General features: G+C 45.5%; 1 protein-coding gene across 1 annotated transcript in view; it reads right to left on the reverse strand.

Annotated features, from left to right (window-relative positions):
• LOC108797816 (pyruvate carboxylase, mitochondrial-like) overlaps window positions 1–20,144 on the reverse strand; it is a 433,030-nt gene that overhangs the window by 312,830 nt on the left and 100,056 nt on the right. Inside the window, exon 6 of the mRNA XM_018569492.1 lies at window positions 9,796–9,913. Coding sequence (XP_018424994.1) covers window positions 9,796–9,913 — 118 coding nt within the window. The remainder of the gene's footprint in view (window positions 1–9,795; window positions 9,914–20,144) is intronic.

Raw genomic sequence — 20,144 nt, forward strand, 5'->3', positions numbered from 1 at the left:
TAGATAAAATCGTTGAAATCTCTCTGAGAATAGTACAGGAACAACCACCCCTTGAGACAAAAGATCTGGGACTGCCCGGCAGAAGGGGAGGAAGACACATTTTGAAAGAAAAAAAAAATTGTCCTCTGGATGAGACAAACTGTATTTTGCATCCGGAAGAAACCAGTTTGCAAACCCGGGTGTCCAATACGCAAAACAGCCAAAGGTTTGTGAATTCCTGAAGGCGACCCTGCACCCTGAGAAAGAGAGGTGGTGGCTGACCTGCATGTGGAGGTGGGTTTGTCGATGGGCTCGGAGGACCTAAACTGCCAAGGGCGCTTGGAAGCCAAGGAAGGACTGCTGCCCTTGTCCACGGAAGTCGGGTGCCCAAAAATATGTTAGCGAGCCGAAAGGATGGACCGAAGTTTCAACCCTGCTCCTTGGATAATCAGGCTTGAGGCACAAGAAGTGTCCTTACCTCTAGTAAGATTCTTATTAATCTCATCCAGCATATCTCCAAACAGGCGGTCACCCCGTTAAAGGCAATTCCGTAAAAGCTCTTTTAGAGGTCTGATCCATGATCCAACACTTAAGCCACAACATTCTGCGGAGAATAACGGCAGAAACAGACAATTTAGAGACCAACAAACCAGCAACCAGTGCAGCGTTGCAAACATAATTCAGACCCTGCACCAATTGCTCTGCCAATTTGACATAGGCAGAGGGAACCTGTCATTGGCAAGATCCTGGTGAAACACCTTTGTTCACTTTATTAACCCCTTCATGACTGAGCTTGTTTTTCGTTTCTGTTCGTAAATGACTGACACACTTTTGACATTTTTGCTGTGTGATTCTTCCACGTCAGTAATATACTTTCTTACAAAGTGCACCCACAAATATTATATATTGTTTTTTAGAGGACAGATAGGGCTACATATTGATATCACATATGTGTGTCTAATGCCTCACTTAGGACAAATAAAATATAAAAAAAGAGGGAAAAAACGTAAAAAAAAACAGTTTTGATTTGTAGTATTTTTTTACAAAACCAGCACAGCTATAAAAAAAATGCAATTAATACATTCATTTATTTGTCCTTTATTTTTTATTTTTTTATTTTTTATTCAAAAAGCACTTATCTGTGTGTAAATAAGTGTATAAGGCCATAGCTATATATGCCAGGCGGCATACTGTGCATATAATACTCATCAAATTATAAATCTAAAAACTTGTGATTTAAACCAAAAACACATGCATTTATAAATAAGTGCTTAAGGGCCAGAACAAAATGTGCCTGGCATAGAAATAAAGTGCTTAAAAAAAATAAAATTTAAAACAACAACTAAAGACTAGAAAGCAGCTCTCAACCTGGTCATCTAATATTTTAGATATAAACAAAACAACAGACTTACAAACTTTAGCTTGATGTCACAGCTACCAAGGAAACTATATCATCTGTTGTTTCTAAGAATTATTCTAATAGATCTCTGAATACCTGAGAATCTTTAAATGCCATCCACTCATTCCACATAGCCCAAAACGTTTCCTTGGTGTCTCTATCTATAGCCACCATTTCCTCCATTTGTGTAAGGTTGTTTAGAGCTTCCAACCATTCTATCATAGAGAGTGTAATTGACCTTCTTCAATGACAAGGAATAATCATACAGACTGTAAACAGAAACAATTGCAACGTTGAGCGTTCGGCAGAGGAGATGAACCCGGGGATGATTGTTAGAAGAACAAGTTGTGGGGTATTCTGCACCTGTGTAAAATATGCAGAATTGTATAGGGTAAACACCTATCCCATAGCGTCTTAATCGAGGAACATTCCCACCAAACATGTAATAGAGTACCTAAAGACTGTTGACATCTCCAACAGAGATGAGTTTTGTCTTTCGAAAACTTTGAGTCTAGACGGGGTTAAATACCACCTAGATATCAATTTATAATTCCGTTCTTGAATGGCATAGGAGATGGATCATTTGAACGATTCAGAAAAACACCTCTCCCATTTCTCCTCCGACAGCCCGACTCCCAGCTCCCTTTCCCACTGCTTCACATATGTTAATGGGGCCAATAAGAGCTTAGATAGACAGATAGCATACAGGATCGACAAGGAATGTCTAGGCGGAGAACCAGCAACACACAAAGCCTCAAAGTAAGCGGCCTATGTAGTTTGGACCTAGGAAGCAGAGTGTTATAATAACTGGTCAATTGTGCATAAGCCAGCCATGCTTTTCTGGCCCCCAAATTAGTGGGCAACAGATCTGACATAGGTATAAGAGATGTCAAACCCACTACATGTCTCAATTGCGGCCAAAAAGATATTTGCCGTCCTAATAATGTAGACACTGCTATCCCCGTCTGAAAAGCTAGATTGTCCATAAGTGAGGCTAAAGGGCTAGGAGAGTGGAGAGAGGATAGTACATACATTATGCCAACTATGAATGGCATGCCAAACCAATGGAGGCCAATCTTCATAGCCATGTGGAAGGGTAGGCAGAGACCATAAGGCAGCCCTGGGATCTAAAGGAGACAGTACTCTTTAAATAAACACCCACTGTTTCAATGGATCTAGATTAAACCACTCCAGGATCCTACCTAACATTGAAACCCTATAATAAAGAGAAAAATCTGGTAAACCTAACTCTCCATCCTCTCTTTTGCGGGTAAGAGTTTGATAACTAATACGCGATTTTCAAAGATCTCCAAATAAAATTAATAAAAAGAGAACTCAATTTAAGAAAAAAAAAGACCTGGGCAGTTTTATAGGTATTGTTTGAAAGAGGTAGAGAAATCTTGGGAGTACATCCATTTTCAAACCATTCACTCTGCCTATCCAGGAGATATATCGTGGAGATCAAACCTGCAGTTTGGCCTCTATTTTACGTTGTAATGGGAGGTAATCAAGCGAGTACATAGACATAAGATCTGTAGTAATATAAACCCCCAGATACTTAATAGAAATCGGTTGCCATTTAAAAGGTAAATATGGGGGGGCGTGGCCTGGACGTGATGGCGGAGAGTCGCACCTAAGCCGAGCTCCGTCCGGACCCTCTGCATCCGCACCCATCCGACTCCTATTTAGCCTGCCGGCAGCCCAAGAAGCTTGATGGGGGGACGGAAGGCCTCCGGAAAGACCCCAAAGACCCCGAAACAGCCGAGGGGATCGCTGGATAACTTTCTCAGCGATCGACGGACATGCAACCGGGCCGCAGCCAAGATGGCGCCTGGCGGTTCACATGCTGCCGGCTCGCCTTCAGGTATGCCCTGTCCCACCCCGATCCCCTTACTGCTCCTGGAGGGGGACCCCAGAGACCCAGGTGGATCCCCGAGATCGGGATACTCAGAGGCGGCCACGTCTGACGGAGAGGACCCAGACTGGGACCTGAAGGCTGTCCTCCGGTCCCTACCCACTAAAGCTGACCTCCAGGCGTTTGTCTCCCAAGTGGAAGGGGCGCACAAACAGGCCATTACTGACCTCAGGGCCGACACTACACAGCTGGGCCAGAGAGTGGAGAAGTTAGAGACGCAATATGCTGAGGCCCTGCACACCATCTCCCTCCTGAAGGGCAAAATGCTGCAGCAGGACTCTAACATTGCAGCACTGCACAACCAATTGGATGATTATGAGAACAGGAGCCGTCGCTCTAACATCCGGCTGCGAGGCCTTCCAGAGGCAACCAGGCCTCAAGACCTGTTGCCCACGGTGACGGGCATCTTTAATCAGATCCTAGACAGGCCAGTAGCAACGCACATCGAGATTGACCGGGTCCACAGAGCACTCCGCCCCCCTAACCAGGATCCAGATAACCCCAGAGACGTTATCTGCAAGCTGCACAAATATACAGAGAAGGAGTCCATTATGCACCGCATGCGTTCTCGCTCTCATATTGACTTTGATGGCGCGAAAGTGTCCCTATACCCGGACCTCTCTAGACGCACGCTGGCGATGAGGAGATCTCTGCGCCCCTTGCTGGAGGTGCTAATGTCGGCCGACATCCCCTATAGATGGGGCTACCCCTTTAGCCTGATTGCTAAAAAGCAGGGGAAGACGGCGATTCTACGCGACAAAGAAGATCTACCCAGATTTTTACACCACCTAGATCTACCGCCGGTGGATTTGCCCGCATGGCGCCAGCCGACCGACAACATCTGCCTGCCTCCCCGGCCCACCCCGTGGCACACAGTGGGCCCCAGATCCTCCCGTAATGCCAGAGCCTTGCCCAGAGCCCCGGAGCGCCCAGACGGCTTGTGGGGGGAACCGAGGCCCTGGACGTTGTAGGACACTACATTAAGCGCCATCATGGTGAGAGAGCAGGTGGAAGCGGTGGAGGAGGTGGAGCGGAGCAAGGCACACGGACATCCAGCTGACCAGAGGGAATGGACCTAAGGAGAGGCAGGGGATACAAAAGAAACCAAAAATAAGATGAACAACAAGGTATGTACAATGGAACAATCAGAACAAGAATCGCTCTCCTAGCGGGCCACTGCACCCAACCGAGGTGGAGATGGCCCTCCAGGACAGCCATGTCAGAAATCTGACAGGTCTCAAGTATTGAGACAGGTCCTACTGGGGGAACAGGGTAGGACGCCATGGAGATCGAGGCTCCTATGAAAAAAGCAGGAGAGGTGAAAGTGGCAGATATCTATTTATCAAGGGCTCCATTGAGGGGATAAAGGTCACGTTTGCCGTAATCTATGCCCCAAACACACAATTGACTTTCTTTGATATGGTCCTCCCCAAACTACTCACCTTCACGGACGGTATGCTCATATTGGGTGGCGATTTTAATTTTAGCCCTGACCCTGCCCTGGACGTATCCACGGGGAAATCTTCCCACTCTTTTGCCTCCCTGAAGCACTTTAGGCGGGCACTACAGAACCTGGCCCTCATTGATAGCTGGCGCGCACTCCTCGCCCCGACAGGGATTATAGTTATTATTCTAGTGTCCATGGCACAGACTCACACATAGACCTACTGCTCATTGACCAATACCACCTAGACAACGTCCTTAGCGCAACAGTCGGCGCTATCACGCTCTCTGACCACGCAGCCATAACCTTATCTGTTTCCTTGCCGGGACTTTGCCGGCCGGAATGGACGTGGCGTCTAAACGAATTGCTTTTGGACGCCGCCGCAATTGACGGTGCTGTCGAAACTGCGATCACTGACTATTTTGAACTTAATCGTAACGGAGAAGTAGGAGACGCCACTCTCTGGGAAGGCCACAAAGCTGTCGTCCGAGGTGTACTCATCTCCCATGGTGACCGCCTTAAGAGAGCTCGACAGAAGGAATTGACTGACTTCTTGGAGGCATTAAAAGTGGCAGAACTGTCCCACAAAAGCTCAGGCCTCCCCAACGACAAGGCTGCGCTAGACAAGCTACGCACTGACCTAACCTCCCTCCTTGATAAACGACTACGGCAGCGGCTGCGATATGTTTCCTTCCGCTTTTACGAACACGGTAATAAATGCGCTAGACTCTTGGCCAATACGCTGCGGAAACGCAGAGCAATGTCACACGTCCACAAGGTCGGGAAAAGGAGGTCGTTAGTACCTCCAAAATAGCTGACGCTTTCCGCTCATATTATGCGACCCTCTATGACCTGCCCCCTAACGACCCAACCTTGACAGACGACCACCGCCGCAACCGCATTTATTATGTTGTTTATTAATGCAAAACTGGAAAATAAAGAATATTTAAAAGGTAAATATGTCTTAAGCCTATCTCATTCTCTATGAATTAAAGAAATATTAGGGATCTCCAACTTGGCGAGATTCACCTTAAAATTGCTCACGGTACCAAAAACCTTAAACTCTTGCAAAATAGAAAGCAGACTGGTAGTTGGAGAAGTGATATATAGAAGTAAGTTGTCTGCATATAATGCAAGTTTGTATTCCATGTCCCCAAGTCGCAAACCTTTAACATTGATATTATTTCGTAGGGCCACTGCCAGGTGCTCCATTGTTATCACAAAGAATTGGGGACAAAGGGCAACCTTGACGAGTTCCATAACTGATATTAAAAGGGTCAGAAAGGTATCCATTTATCCTAGCTGATAGGGAGGAATATAAAGCCATAATCCTAGCGAGTAGCTGATGGCCCCAATTCAACTGTCTAAGAGAATGGTATAGAAACTGCCAATTCTGCCTCCGTATCCACTGAGAGAAGGCACATTGGGATGTTACTCATACTTGCATGCGATATTAAATGGAAAGTCTTGATGGTATTATCTCTCGCTTCTCTACCTCTGACAAACCCCACCTGATCCGTGTGAATAATCTGCGGAATAATAGACTGAAATCTCATAGCTATCATCTTGGAGTAAAACTTATTATCTCACTTGAGAAGAGAAATTGGCCTATAACTTCCAGGATCAGACTCATCCTTACCTGGTTTTAAAATCAAGGAAATATGTGCAGAAAGGGATTGAGACGGGAACGAACAGCTCTCCGAGATTGAATTAAAAGTTTGCAGTTCTTCCAAAAATTGTTTATAAAATCTATTAGAAAACACATCGGGTCCGTGGGAGTTGCATATACCAAAAGAAAAAAGAAAAACCCAACCACAAAAACAAAACAAAAACCAAAATGTGTACCCTTCAAGGCCATAAAAACTCATAGTCTAAGACACCTATAGTAAATAATACTAAGGTCTCCAAAAATGCAGGTAGATCCTCCATTGATTTCCACTAAAGGGCAACTAAAATTTCCATCTTTAGTTGCCCTTAAACAAAAGGGATAGCCCCATCTATATATAATATTCCTAGAGCGTATCAAGTCCAAGAGAGGCTTCAATGCTCCACGTATTTGCAACGTGCATCTAGAAAGATCCACCAAGGAGTATTGGCCTGCCCTCAAAATATATCTCCTTGGCATTTCTAGCAGCTTTCATAATATCTTCTTTAACCCCGTCGTGACTGACGACGTACAGTGTACGTCGCCAGCATCGGGGCTGTTTAAAAAGACTCCCGGCGGCACTCTGTTTAAACTTGTAAAACGACTGCCGGCTTTACAACAGAAGCGATTCTGGTGACTTACCTGTCGCCAGATCGCTTCTGTGTCCCGACAAAAATGTAAAAGTCCCCCGCCCTGTGAGCACGCGCGTCGCCACGTAAACACGCGTCGGGTGCGCTTACGTATGAAAACGACGAACGTGCTGCACATGTTGGGTATCGCCACGCACGCCGGAGTGAAAGCAATAATTCTAGGGCCAGTATTTTGGGGTATCTCTAAATTGATGACCTGTGGGGGCTTTTAAAGCGTCTTCTATGGACTTTTTGGGGTACTGCAGTTCTTCGCCGTTTCACGGACGCACGCAATTTGTAACCTGGGCATGTTGGGTATCATTTTACTTGTCGTAACCTCATCTTTTATATTTCATTAAAACAATGGGTATTTTGTTGTGTTTTGGGGCATTTAATTATTTTTCACTAAATGTTGGGGTTTAATAAGGAGTTGCGCTAATATTGCACAACATAAAAATTTGCAACTACCACCATTTTATTCTATAGGGTCTTGGCATTCAGAAAATATATAAAGTTTGGGGGTTTTAAGTAGGGATGTCCCGATGCCACTTTTTCCGGACCAAGTACAAGTACAAGTACATCCCCTCATGTACTTGCCGATACCAACATTAAGGTCATTAAGTCATTTTCAGGCCTAAAATGTGGAATATAACATGGGTGCAAAAAATGAAAAAAAGGCCTCAGTCATGAAGGGGTTAATAGAATAAAAGTGAATTCTATAGATGATATCTCTGTGTCTTTCTGCATCCAAAGATCGAGCGCCCAGTATCCTATGGGCGCTATCAATTTCAAACTCCGAGTCCTTGCTTTTAGCTAATAGTAGATTAAAAAAAGCACGTAGCCTTGAAATAAGTTCTTCTGTTTTAATCAATTCCGGGATTCCCCTTATCCTAATATCGTTGCACGTGGAATGATTCTCCCGATCGTCCAGTTGGTATGACAGATTCTGTATTTGTGCCGTATGATCGTTCAAGATCTGATGGTGAGTATGCAGTCTGTCCAGCATCCGTTCAGCTATTTGTTCAACTCCCTTCAAATGTACTCCAAACTGAGCAATATCCGCTTTCAGATCTGCCATGTCTGCTTTATGCAGTTTTTCTAGGCGTAGGAAATATTTTTCCAAGTCTGTCTTCATAGGCAAGGAGCGAATATGCACACTAAGTGACCCCCTCCTCAGCTGTCAACTCTCGGTCAGTAGGACTCCCCTCCTCCCCACAGCCCTCCACCGGAATGCACAGAGGAAATGCTTCTGAACTCATAGCAGGGGAGGCTTGAGGCGAAGGTTCCGAGATAACCTCTGGCGACCCCTTCAAAACTGGAGACACAGGCTTGCTCGTCTGGGAAGGCTAAAAAAAGGTATGGAGATGTCTAGCTTTAGATCTCCCGGTGACAGGGATATTCTTCTGATGTTCGGTATTGCCCAATTTTGCACCTAAAAATGCTTTGATCAGTAGAGAAATGCCGGAGGGGGAGAGGAAATCAGGAGCCTCGTGTGTACACAACTTACTGAGCCATCAGCTGATCCCCCCCCCCCCACCCCCCTGTAAAATAGCATTTGAGGTTGAAGACATAAGTCCATCCTGTTGTGTGCATGTATAGGTCCCTGTGTGATCGCATTTTTGATAGTTCCTGTACCCCTGTATATTACGGTCCCTAAGGAAACCGTCCAAAAGCTTCTTGAACGAGTCCACACTCTTAGCTGAAATCACTGCCTGTGGGTCACTTTGAAATTAACCCCAGTATCCCCCTTGAATTCTCTGTTTGAACAAGAAACACAGGATATGTCGTAAATAGAGAATCGCTACTGCACTTAGAGGGATAGTACAGATCACAGTGTGCTTCTGCAATGACATGTGGAAGAGGGTGAACACATATGCTACTGAAATAATGTGTGTGGGAGGCAATAGGGTTTACACAGTCTGCTACTGCAATTAAGTTGTGGGAAAAAGAAGGTCACCTGCTTTATTCTGGAATCTGGGTCAGTGTATTCTGGGGAACATTAAGACAGCGCTCTTCTTAAAATTTCCCTCCTCTCCAAGATGAGGTGCAGAGTGAAGGAAGATATGCATGTTGAAAGCACACTGAACATAAAACCCTGTGAAAATAGATTGTGACTTCTGTATTTGTATACAAACTTGTCTTGCCAGACTGGAGGATATGATTTACATGAATCGGCAGCAGCTGAGTCTTCTGGTGCACCAATACTACTTTAGGTTGAACTTGATGGACTTGTGTCTTTTTCAACCTGACTAACTATGTAACACTTACCAGAAGGCTGATAATGTTCCAAGACCTGTTCAGTCCATCTCCTCCTCTCTTCTTAACACTGGCTCTCAGTCACAACATGCACACGCAAAATATAAGACACAGTTATTTTACTTACCAAGTATCTGCACTTCTATGTGGCGAGGTTTTTCAATAAATTTCCCTCCTCTCCAAGATGAGGTGCAGAGTGAAGGAAGATATGCATGTTGAAAGCACACTGAACATAAAACCCTGTGAAAATAGATTGTGACTTCTGTATTTGTATACAAACTTGTCTTGCCAGACTGGAGGATATGATTTACATGAATCGGCAGCAGCTGAGTCTTCTGGTGCACCAATACTACTTTAGGTTGAACTTGATGGACTTGTGTCTTTTTCAACCTGACTAACTATGTAACACTTACCAGAAGGCTGATAATGTTCCAAGACCTGTTCAGTCCATCTCCTCCTCTCTTCTTAACACTGGCTCTCAGTCACAACATGCACACGCAAAATATAAGACACAGTTATTTTACTTACCAAGTATCTGCACTTCTATGTGGCGAGGTTTTTCAATAAATTTCTCCACAAATAAGGAACCATTTCCAAAAGCTGATAGTGCTTCTGAATATGCCCTGGTGTAATTTTCTTCAAGTTCCTAAACGATAAATTAAATACTTTTATAAAATAAACTAAAATGACATAACTGTAAACATTCAGCAGGTAAGACATGACTTAACTATAAAATGTACACTGTAGCTGTTATTCCTCCCAGATAAAAAAAAACAGAGATGTGATATTGTGCATTCACTTTTTTCCATGTCAAAAAGTACCTCCTAGCTACGATACACAATATGGATCACCTACCTAAGCGCTTCTCTCGGCTGCATTTTTTTCCTGGCCAGTCACAGCATACGCTTAACCTTCTCAAACAACTGGGACCAGTCACCAGAACTCTACGTAATGAGCACATTTCTTATCGTGGGGGATACCCCATGAAAATCATCAACAACAAAGGAACATTTTATGTCATCTCCTCTGTGGAAGATGGTGCTAAACTGCTGCGAACATCGATCTTGTAGCAGATCTTCCTGCTTCCTCTACTCCTACCCTGAAGAAAACATCATCCTAGTGGCAACCAGCTGCACGATATTCTAAAAGCAAGACTTGAAGGATGTCTGGAATCTCAATTTTTTGTTTTACCTCATAACGTGAATTCTGGAGCCCTCACATATTATTGTGTAGCTCTAACACTACCACCCCAGTTAATTTGAGCAGTGTTGTACTGCTTACATCTTCCTGTTAATTATTTGTTTTAACCTTCTCGGCTATTGGATATGGCCATTGTTATGCTTTTAAACAAAAATAATGTGTTTAATGTTTTCTCCAGTGTCAACAATCTTTCCTCCAGATGCTTGTGCGAGGACTATTCACTCTACCTGCTTGGTTTTGAAGCCTCTCACTTCCTACTTCTACCCATCACAGTATGGACCATTGACTATGTAAGTTATGCAGCTAATTCAACATCCCAATGCTTGTATCATCTGACTTGAAGCTTGTTTCTTTTAATGTCCGGGGCCTAAACCACCCTGTCAAATGCTCTGCCTTGAGGGAAGCTGTCTCCTCCAAGGCAGATGCTATTTGTATCCAAGAGACCCATTTTAAAGAGGGGGCAGCTCCTTCTTGTTCCCATAGTGAATTTCCTCATCTGTTCTCCAACATGCCGAACAAAAAAAAGAGGGGTGTTTTGATAGCGATTAAGAAAAATGTAGCCTTTACTAAGCAAAATGTAATAATCCACCAGGCGGGTCATTATATTATACTGGTGGCCATACTTGACAATGTTATATATACAGTACCATAGTTAACATCTATACTCCAAAATGTTCGCCAAATTTGATTCTTGAAACGTTTATTTAAGCTCCTATCTAAAGTCCAGAAGGGCTCCTTGATACTCTGTGGTCATTTTAACTTAGTTCCTGACAGCAAAAATAAACAACACTGCGCTGCAATTAACTGTGGATCCCTAAGTGAACTAATAATGATACATAACTATATAGCATCTGTGTTGTGTAACCTCTATGCTCCAAGAAACGTAAAACCAATTCTGTATGTACTAAATAAACATAATATTGAAAAAATAAATTAGATTAAAGTCTTTTTTTAAATCTACTGTTTGGTCCAAACGGTCAGTGTTCTTTTTCTGTTAACCACCATGCTCTTTTTCCTTTATTTGTGTTTAAATCATGTGAATCCGCATTCACCAGCTGTTGTTGTTCACCTTTGACGGGCTTACCATGTATCATTTGTTTCTCCCCTTTCTTTGCCACTCTTAACCGATGAACTGGCTTCCAGGATCCTTCTATATCTTTTAAGGATTGGTTAGTTTTTCTCTTTTTTCATTTAGGCACCAATGCTCAAAAACATGAAAGTACTCTCCATTGTGCAGTATTGGTTAAAAAAATGTAATGTGTATAAAATAATAATACTTGGGGGTGTGTGGCCTGAGACCAAGATGGACGTCTAGACCCTCTCCTCCGGCACCTGGGGTCCCTTCTTTTCACTTCTAGCAGTGCACTCCCTACCTGAAACTGTGGGGAAAACCGGAAGAAATACCCTGGCGACCAAAGCACCTCAAGACCCGGGTTTCCAGCTCGGCCGCAACCTCACGGAGCTGTTTCGTTTCCAGCCGTCTGAGCGCCACGTTGGGAACGCGGCGCCATCGACTTCAGCTGTTTACCGTACCAGTAGAAGCCCTGACAGGGAGTTGCTGGATGACTCGAATCACCCGCAATCTGACCTCTTAGCTCTTATGTGCCAAATGCTCCGCATGTTGGATCTTAATTCAATAGCCCAGGATATCAAATCCACGTTATCAGCAGCGATATAAAATTTGAAAGCAAACGTTTACTCCCTGGCCAACCGCATCCAAACAGTCGAGCATGTGTCCTCTCGCCATTCTTCCTTTATACGGAGCATCCAGCGGATGACTACCACTCATAATGCCCGCTTGCTGGAGATGCACCGACACCTGGAAGATCTCAACAATCGTGACTGTCGACACACCATAAGAGTGAGAGGCATACCCGAAACGGTCGACTCGGACCAATTGAAACCTACACTTCTGCATATCTTTAACGACCTCTTCGACAGACCACCGGAGTTGCCGGTCTCCATGGAGCGGTTTCACTGCACGCTCCGCCCTAGAGGCCGCGGGATACTGATCCTCCTCGAGATGTCATGTGCTGCCTGGTGGACTTTTGCCTGAAAGAAGACATCCTTCATAGAGTCAGGGAAAGACAATGTGCCCTCTTCCATGACGCAGAGGTACAACTGTTCCAGGACCTTTCGCACATCACTCTACAACAGGGATCTCCGACCCCTGCTGCAATCCCTCAGTTGCCGCGGCATCACCTACAGATGGTGGTTTCCTGTTGGTCTGGCAGCCACTTCCTCAGGCCGTACTATCCTCCTCACGGCTCCAGCTGACCTGCAACGCCTCTATGACCAGCTTTGCATCTCGCTCATGGATCTCTCGGAATGGTACGAAGCGTTCTGGCCCCCGGAAAGGTCACCTCCACCGAGAGTCGCTATCTTTTGCTCAAGAGCACATTTAACAACACTCCAGTAACTATAGACAACTTTTACTGTACCAATATAAGGCAAGTCTTTCTTCGTAAAATATGCTCTCTAATGAGAAATTTTGCTGTAGGAATGCTAATTCTGGGAGGTGATTTTAACGTGCCATTGACTCCCCTCCTGGATTCATTTACAGATAAATTGTCAATTCCTTTCCGATGCCTATGCGCGATTAAGAAGCTTCTGACGAGGGGCATGGCTTGGCGCATGGAGCGGTGAGACGTGTGTCGGATCGTCTCCCGCTCGTAAGGGCTCTCTATACCGCCGGCAGCAGCAGAATCATCCCCGCACAGCAGGCAAAAAGGGGAAGAGGCAGCTTCATAAGGGTCCCGCTCCATGAGAACTGACGCGTTTTTTCACCCGGACGGCACCAGCGGCCTCTGTGGCTATCCCCCCCTGGTGCAGCCAAGATGGCGCCGCCGGAGCTTTCTCCAGCACACTCCGAAGTTTGCAACCCTGGAGCAGGTGAGCCAGATTATGGGGCCCCACTCCCCCCATAGCTCAGGAGGGCTCTCCCATTGTTCCAGGAGCCTGTCTCAAGCTTCTCTCAGCTCCCATGGGGGCTGGGACATGGAGGCATACATTAAAGCCATGCCCACTAAGAAGGACATTGAATCCTGTTTTGCACGATTTGAGCACACATATAAGATGGAAATGTCCACCTTAAAGAAAGATCTGAGCTCCAGACTAGAGGACATTGAACAAACATCCTCAGAATTACGCTCCCGGATACTCCTGCATGATACTACATTACAGGAACACACTGTGTTATTGCATCAATTGATATATCAGCAGGATGACCAGGAAAATAGAAAAACTGTTGCAACAATATTCGCATTTGCGGTCTTCTGGAGTCCATTGAGTCCAAAGACTTGAAATCTGCTGCGATTGCTCTCTTTAACCAAATCCTGAATTAGCCCAAGAAGTCCCCTATAGAAGTGGACAGGATACATAAGGCACTGGGGCCAGACGTCCAGACCAATCCAACCCCAGAGAGGTCATTTGTCGGATTAATTTTTTCAAAATTAAAGAGGCTATCATGCGGGCTGCTCGTATGCAGGAAACTATTCCTGTTTAATGACACTCCTATCTCCCTACAGCCTGACCTTTCGGGCCACACACTCTCCCTTCGCAGGGCTCTGCGACCACTTGACAGGCTCCGTCAACGCAACATTAAATACAGATGGGATTTTCCCTTTCAGCTTATTGTTCAACATGATGGCAAGTCGGCCAATTTCAGCTCCCTGGGTAGTCTCCCAGCCTTCTTGGGCAAGTTGGAACTTCCTCACATCGCCTTACCGGACTGGCTGATTAAACCGACCCTGCCTGGCTTTGTCTCACTCTCCTCCTGGTCAAAGAAATCGAGGAAACCCACCGGACGCACAGAGGCCTCGTCCGCCTTTCACACCTGACTGATGTCCCATCCACCTCTACATCCCTTTCTCCATCCTGATGGATCATTGCCGTCAGCCTTTCGCCGGATGATGCCCGATGCCTACCTGTGCTGTTTCAAGTGGTTTTGTTGCTGACCACATATGCTGCTGTTGTTTACTATCTACATTTTTGTATATCGTTTATATACATGTTTTCTGTTACTTGTTTAATATGCCCAATTATCTTGTAGCCCTTGGCTACTTTATTCATGTTATCTATGCATGCCCTGGAGTGGGAGAAACTCCCTGTGCCTTCCATGTTACCCCCAATGACCTCTTGAATGTTTATTGTGCTTTTTGGTTCATGATGTGGTTTATTTCCTTGCCATTCTCTCTCAGCACCACTAGATGGTGTAAGAGAACCCATTTCCTTTTTTCGCTCTTTCCCTCCTTTTCTCTCCCCCACCGCCTTTATGTCTCCTTCCTTCCTCTCCACTACTCTTTCCCCTACCTTGGGGGATGGGTGTAGTTCCACGGCCTACCTTTTTAAGCTCCCATGATGGCTAACCCCTATATCACCTTAGCTACCTTAAATGTGCGGGCTTTAACATTCCGCAGAAACGGAGCCAGGTGCTTTATCATTTCCATAAATGCAATGTGGGTGTCTTGTTCTTGCAGGGAGCTCATTTCCGCAGTGATACCACTCCTCTGATGCCGTCCGAATTTTACTCAGCTTGGTATCACAGCACTAATTCAGTTGCACGCTCCAAGTGTGTCTCTATAGCCTTCCACAAACCCCTTCAACCCGAGATCCTGCAACAACAACATGACCCTCTGGGCAGGTTCCACTTTTTGAAAGTTCAACTTTTTGGTCATGTTTACACCCTGGCTAATGTTTATTTCCCTAATCAGGATCAGCTGCGCTTTCTTGCGTCCATGCTCACGGCTCTGGAGAATTTCGGATGTCCTAATCAGATCCTGGGTGAGACTTCAACCTAACCCTGGTGCGCAGTCTTGACTCCTCATCCGATAAGTCACCCTTATCTCCTTCATCCCTCTCCAAATTAAAAAGTTTATTGCTCCAGCTTAGACTGATTGATATGTGGCGAGCCCTGCATGCCTCCGAGAGAGACTACAATTATTTCTCCCCGGCACACATCTCGAACAGTACTTTTTTTCTAGCACAACAACTACTATCATGCTCCCATTTTTCTAGCTTTCGGAGTCCCCACTGTCCCACACGCCCATTTCTCGTGGCGTTTAAACGACAATCTATTGGACCATCCAATCTGTTTGGCTGAGATTCAGACCTCAGTTCAACATTTCTCTAACGATCATGCCGCTGATCCAACTCACCCGCTGACCCAATAGGAAGCATTAAAATGTGTGGTATGAGGCATTTTTATAAAACATGGCTCCCGCCTCAAAAGGGCTAGAGCAGCCTGTATCCCGGACCTTCTAACCTCTATTGTTACACTTGAGGGCTTCCACAAATCTACCCGGCTTGATGCCACTTTCGTGGAATTATCTAACGCCAGCCGTGAGCTGTTGTCTATTTTGGACTCTAGGTCGCGCATAGCACGGGATCGAGCATGTAAAGTACGACATGAGTCCGCTAATAAATGTGGACGACATCTAGCTAGAACTTTGCATCCCCGACCTCCGTGTGCCTTTATCCCTTTTCGCTCTGGTCCTCGATCTACTTCACTCTACGTTGGGTATAGCCGGTGAATTCTGTCGCTACTATTCTGACTTTTACAATCTCCCGGCCCCCCTTCTGCCCCACTCTCCGGAAGCCCCTCTGAATCATTGGAACAAGATAAAGAGCAGATTGTTCTGCCGATTTTAGATCCTGCTATCACACTTGGATTGGAATCCCCCTACTCCCAGTCCGAGGTTGATATTGCTATCCGTGCCCTTAAGACTGGTAAATGTGCGGGCCAAGACGGCTATTCCCCCCGGTTTTACAAAGCTCTCTCTGATCTTTTATCACCGATCTTGACCCGCACCTTTAACTCAGTTGACGAAGCGCATCCTTTTCCCTCTACCATGTTCGAGGCAGACATATGTGTTATTCCCAAACCCGGTAAAGAAACTTCTCTCTGGATTATAGGCCAATTTCATTTTTGTCATCCATCATTAATCCGGAACAAATTGTCTTTGTACTGGGAAGGGAGGCTAGGGACAACACCGCCAAGACAATTTATCTGATCTCTCGCATTCATAAACGTAACACCAAGGCCTGCTTAGTGTCTAGTGATGCTGAGAAGGCGTTGATCGAGTTGACTGGGGATTCCTCCGCCAAGCCCTGCTCCAAATTTGTTTGGGGCCGGCTATCCTTGCCAAAATCATGTCCCTGTATTCCTCCCCGACGGCACGGGTAATGGTGAATGGCACATTTTCAGCCCCGTTCTTTATCTCCAATGGCACTAGACAGGGATGCCCTCTTTCTCCCCTTCATGTCATTGTGATGGAACACTTGGCACAGGCGATATGTTCGAACTTAGATATCCACGGCATTTCCACTACCTCCTTTCATCATTAGATGTCTTTATTTGCGGATGATCTACTTTTATACATCACCTGTCCCCATATCAGTATCCCGGCACTGTTAGTGTAATCCCATAGATTTGGTAGATTCAGTAATTTTAAAGTTAATATGTCTAAATCATCTGCTTTGAATCTCACGCTAGACCCTTCCACTCTTGCTCTCTTACGTAGCAATTTCCCTTTTCAATGGCAAACCCGGTCTATTACTTACCTAAGCACCGCAATCCCCTCCAACTTGTCGGATCTTTTCCACTTAAACTACTTACCCCTCCTCAGCTCCTTGCGCCACACTTTTGAGTCTTATCATAATGCAACGTTATCCTGGTTTGGCAAAATAGACACCTTGAAGATGGAAACCCTCCCTAAACTATTGTGTATCTTCCAAACTATCCCTATCGGTACCCCGAAAATGTTTTCAATACTTTGCGCTCTTTGGAAAACCGCTTAATTTGGAAAAAGGGTTACTCCCGCATACGATATATGACTCTGTGTGGGCACAAAGCGCGGGGGGGAGTGGGCCTGCACGACTTCGAGATTTATCACCGAGCCGCACTCCTAGCCAGAATATTGGACTGGTTTCCAGCCCTTTCTTCACAGCTCAAACCGTCAGTGCTGATAGAACAGGATCTGAGCCCGGTAGATGTTAGGGTCCTACCCTGGACCCCCCCTAGTGAATCGACTGCATCCCCTCAACCTTCTCCCCTCACGATTCTCTTGTTTTGTATTCTGTGACGAATTGTTAGCGTCCTGTGAAATATGCTAATAAAAAACTGATTCACCCCTAAGAAGCTTCTGATCTTTTTCCACCTCCACGAAACTTGGAGTATCCTCCACCCCAATGTGAAAGACTTTACCTTCTTTTCCCAACCACACTCCTATTCCAGACTGGACTTTTTCTTTCTCACCCAGCGTGATCTGCCTAACCTGAAGCGTGGGGCACGATTGAGCCCATGCTCCTTTCCGACCATGAGCCCAATTTCCATGACTGTCAAATTCCCCACGCATGCTACCCACTCTCGTAACTGGAAACGTAACCCCAGCACATTGTGGGAGGCTGCCTATGTTTCTCAGATTCAAAACAAACTCTCTGAATACTTTTCTCTCAACGTGGGCACTTGCTTCTCTCCGCTAATGTTGTGGGTGGCCCACAAGAGCGTTATCAGAGAGGAGTTTATACGCATTCAAACTCACATCCACAAACAACGAAAGGCTTGTTACACCTCCCTCCTTGCACGGATAGCTACACTGGAAGAACTTCACAAACACTCTCTGGCATTATCTTACTTGACAGAACTGAGCCAAGCCTGCATTGACCTTCTTCATCTGTTAAACGCGAATACGAAAAAGGCTTTCACTGTCCGCAGCAAAATATACTATGAACACGGCAATAAAGCGGGTAAGTTTCTAGCTCGGGCCCTGAAACGCCAAACGGCCTCTCACTCCATTTCCAAAATCAAGGGCGTGGATGGGACTAAACATCCTGACACGCCAAGTATTGCATCCCAATTTCGGACCTTCTACACGCGACTTTACAACCCTGCATCCCCAAATTCCTTGCCTTCCTCACAACTCACCCCATCCTTTGGAAGCGCATATCACTGTTCTACTGAAGCCTGGGAAGGATGTCACCTCATGTGCAAATTATCGCCCCATATCCCTTCTAATTGTCGACATCAAGCTCCATGCGAGGATAATAGCCAACTGCCTCTTGCCTCTTCTCTCTAGTATTATTGATAGTGACCAGGCGGGATTCATCCCCGGAAGAGAGGCGAGGGACAATACCACTAAGGCGATCGGCCTCCATCACTGGCTCAGGAGCCAGGGTCATGCGGGCTTCCTTTTGTCCACCGATGCTGAGAAGGCGTTTGACAGAGTGTAACAATCTAACTGAGCAACACTGTTATCTGTACTGTTGAGATCTCAGCTGCGGAGGGGAATAATCGAGCAGGTATGGATAACAGTCAACTTCAACTAGATTGTATCTGGGATACGGTAGGTCAGCATTCAGTCCCGCAATATGCCCCCCTTATGGTGTGAAGGAGGTTGTGGGAACTGGTAACATCATTTACCGTAGTTTGGGAGAAGTGGAAGTGGATTGCTCACGTACTTCCCACAGATGTATTCCTTCATACACCTATTGGGGTACGTGATCTTAAAAAAATGTTGGAATAATAGGGAAACAACCAAAGGTGGCTAAATGAGGAGTCTAACAAACATATCACTCCTTCTGAGCAACTAATAGTTGATCTCAGGAAATCCTAGTCATAAGAGATACAATTTCACCACTTCTACAATATAAGAGTATGGTATGGCAGATGGGATTTGTATTTTGATGACAGTCTTAGCTATGACAATGTCAATAGTATACATCAATCATTGGCAGGCATTCTATGAAGGGCTGCAGTGGATGGGAGCAGCGATGCACAAGTTTAACAATACACAGCGGCAACAGACACAATGTTTGGGACCAGAGAACCTCCGGGTGGCACTGTGGAGCTGGAACCTGATCCTGCAGTTCCAATGCTCACCTGCAGGTGTCTGCCAGCAATTAAGTCACCACCTGGTGATGCTCTGGGAGGGTATTTAACCTCTCCCTGCTGTGAGGCCTGTGCCTCAGTATTGTTACCATATCCTGTTTCCTGTAAACCAGTATCCTGCTTCCTGTAAACCAGTATCCTGTCTCCTGTAACCAGTATCCTGTCTCCTGTAACCAGTATCCTGTTTCTGCCTTGGACCCTGACTCTTGACCCTTACCCCTGAGGTCTCCCGATCTGTGACTCCTGGCCCTCCTCTTGTTGCCCTGCTCCCCAGGTTATGACCAGCCCTGTTATCTTCTGTGGGTTATTTGCCGTTTGTATATAGTGTGGTTCTTATCTGTTTCTTGCGGGTGATGGTCGGATTGTCTGTGTTTATGTGGTTTGGTATATCTATTAAACTATCATTCACAAAGATTGTTATGGTATCTGCAGTGTGGTCACATATTCGGTTCACCTGTATAGGTACCTGCATGTGGTGTTGGGACACCCGTGCTCGGTATCGTGACACACATCAAGTTGGGGTTGATAAATGCAGCACACCATAAACAAGATCTAGCAGAGCAGAGTCAGTAGCGGACGAGTATGCAGTTTCCACAGCGTGCAAATTATAAGTAAGGTACGGTTTTGCAAGGAGATAATCTACTGATCAGCACCCAATAAGTTTTAACAAAGTACTTGCGGTTTTGTAGAACCCATATGCACTAGTCATCCAGTTGCTGAAGAGGTTGCACAAGTGTCCATTGCTGGGGAGAAGATTCCCTTTAAGATGAAGCAGGAGGAAGGAGCTTAA

Source organism: Nanorana parkeri, unplaced genomic scaffold (assembly GCF_000935625.1).
Source record: "Nanorana parkeri isolate BGI_ZX_2015 unplaced genomic scaffold, ASM93562v1 scaffold1343, whole genome shotgun sequence".
In the NCBI taxonomy this organism is placed as follows: Eukaryota; Metazoa; Chordata; class Amphibia; order Anura; family Dicroglossidae; genus Nanorana; species Nanorana parkeri.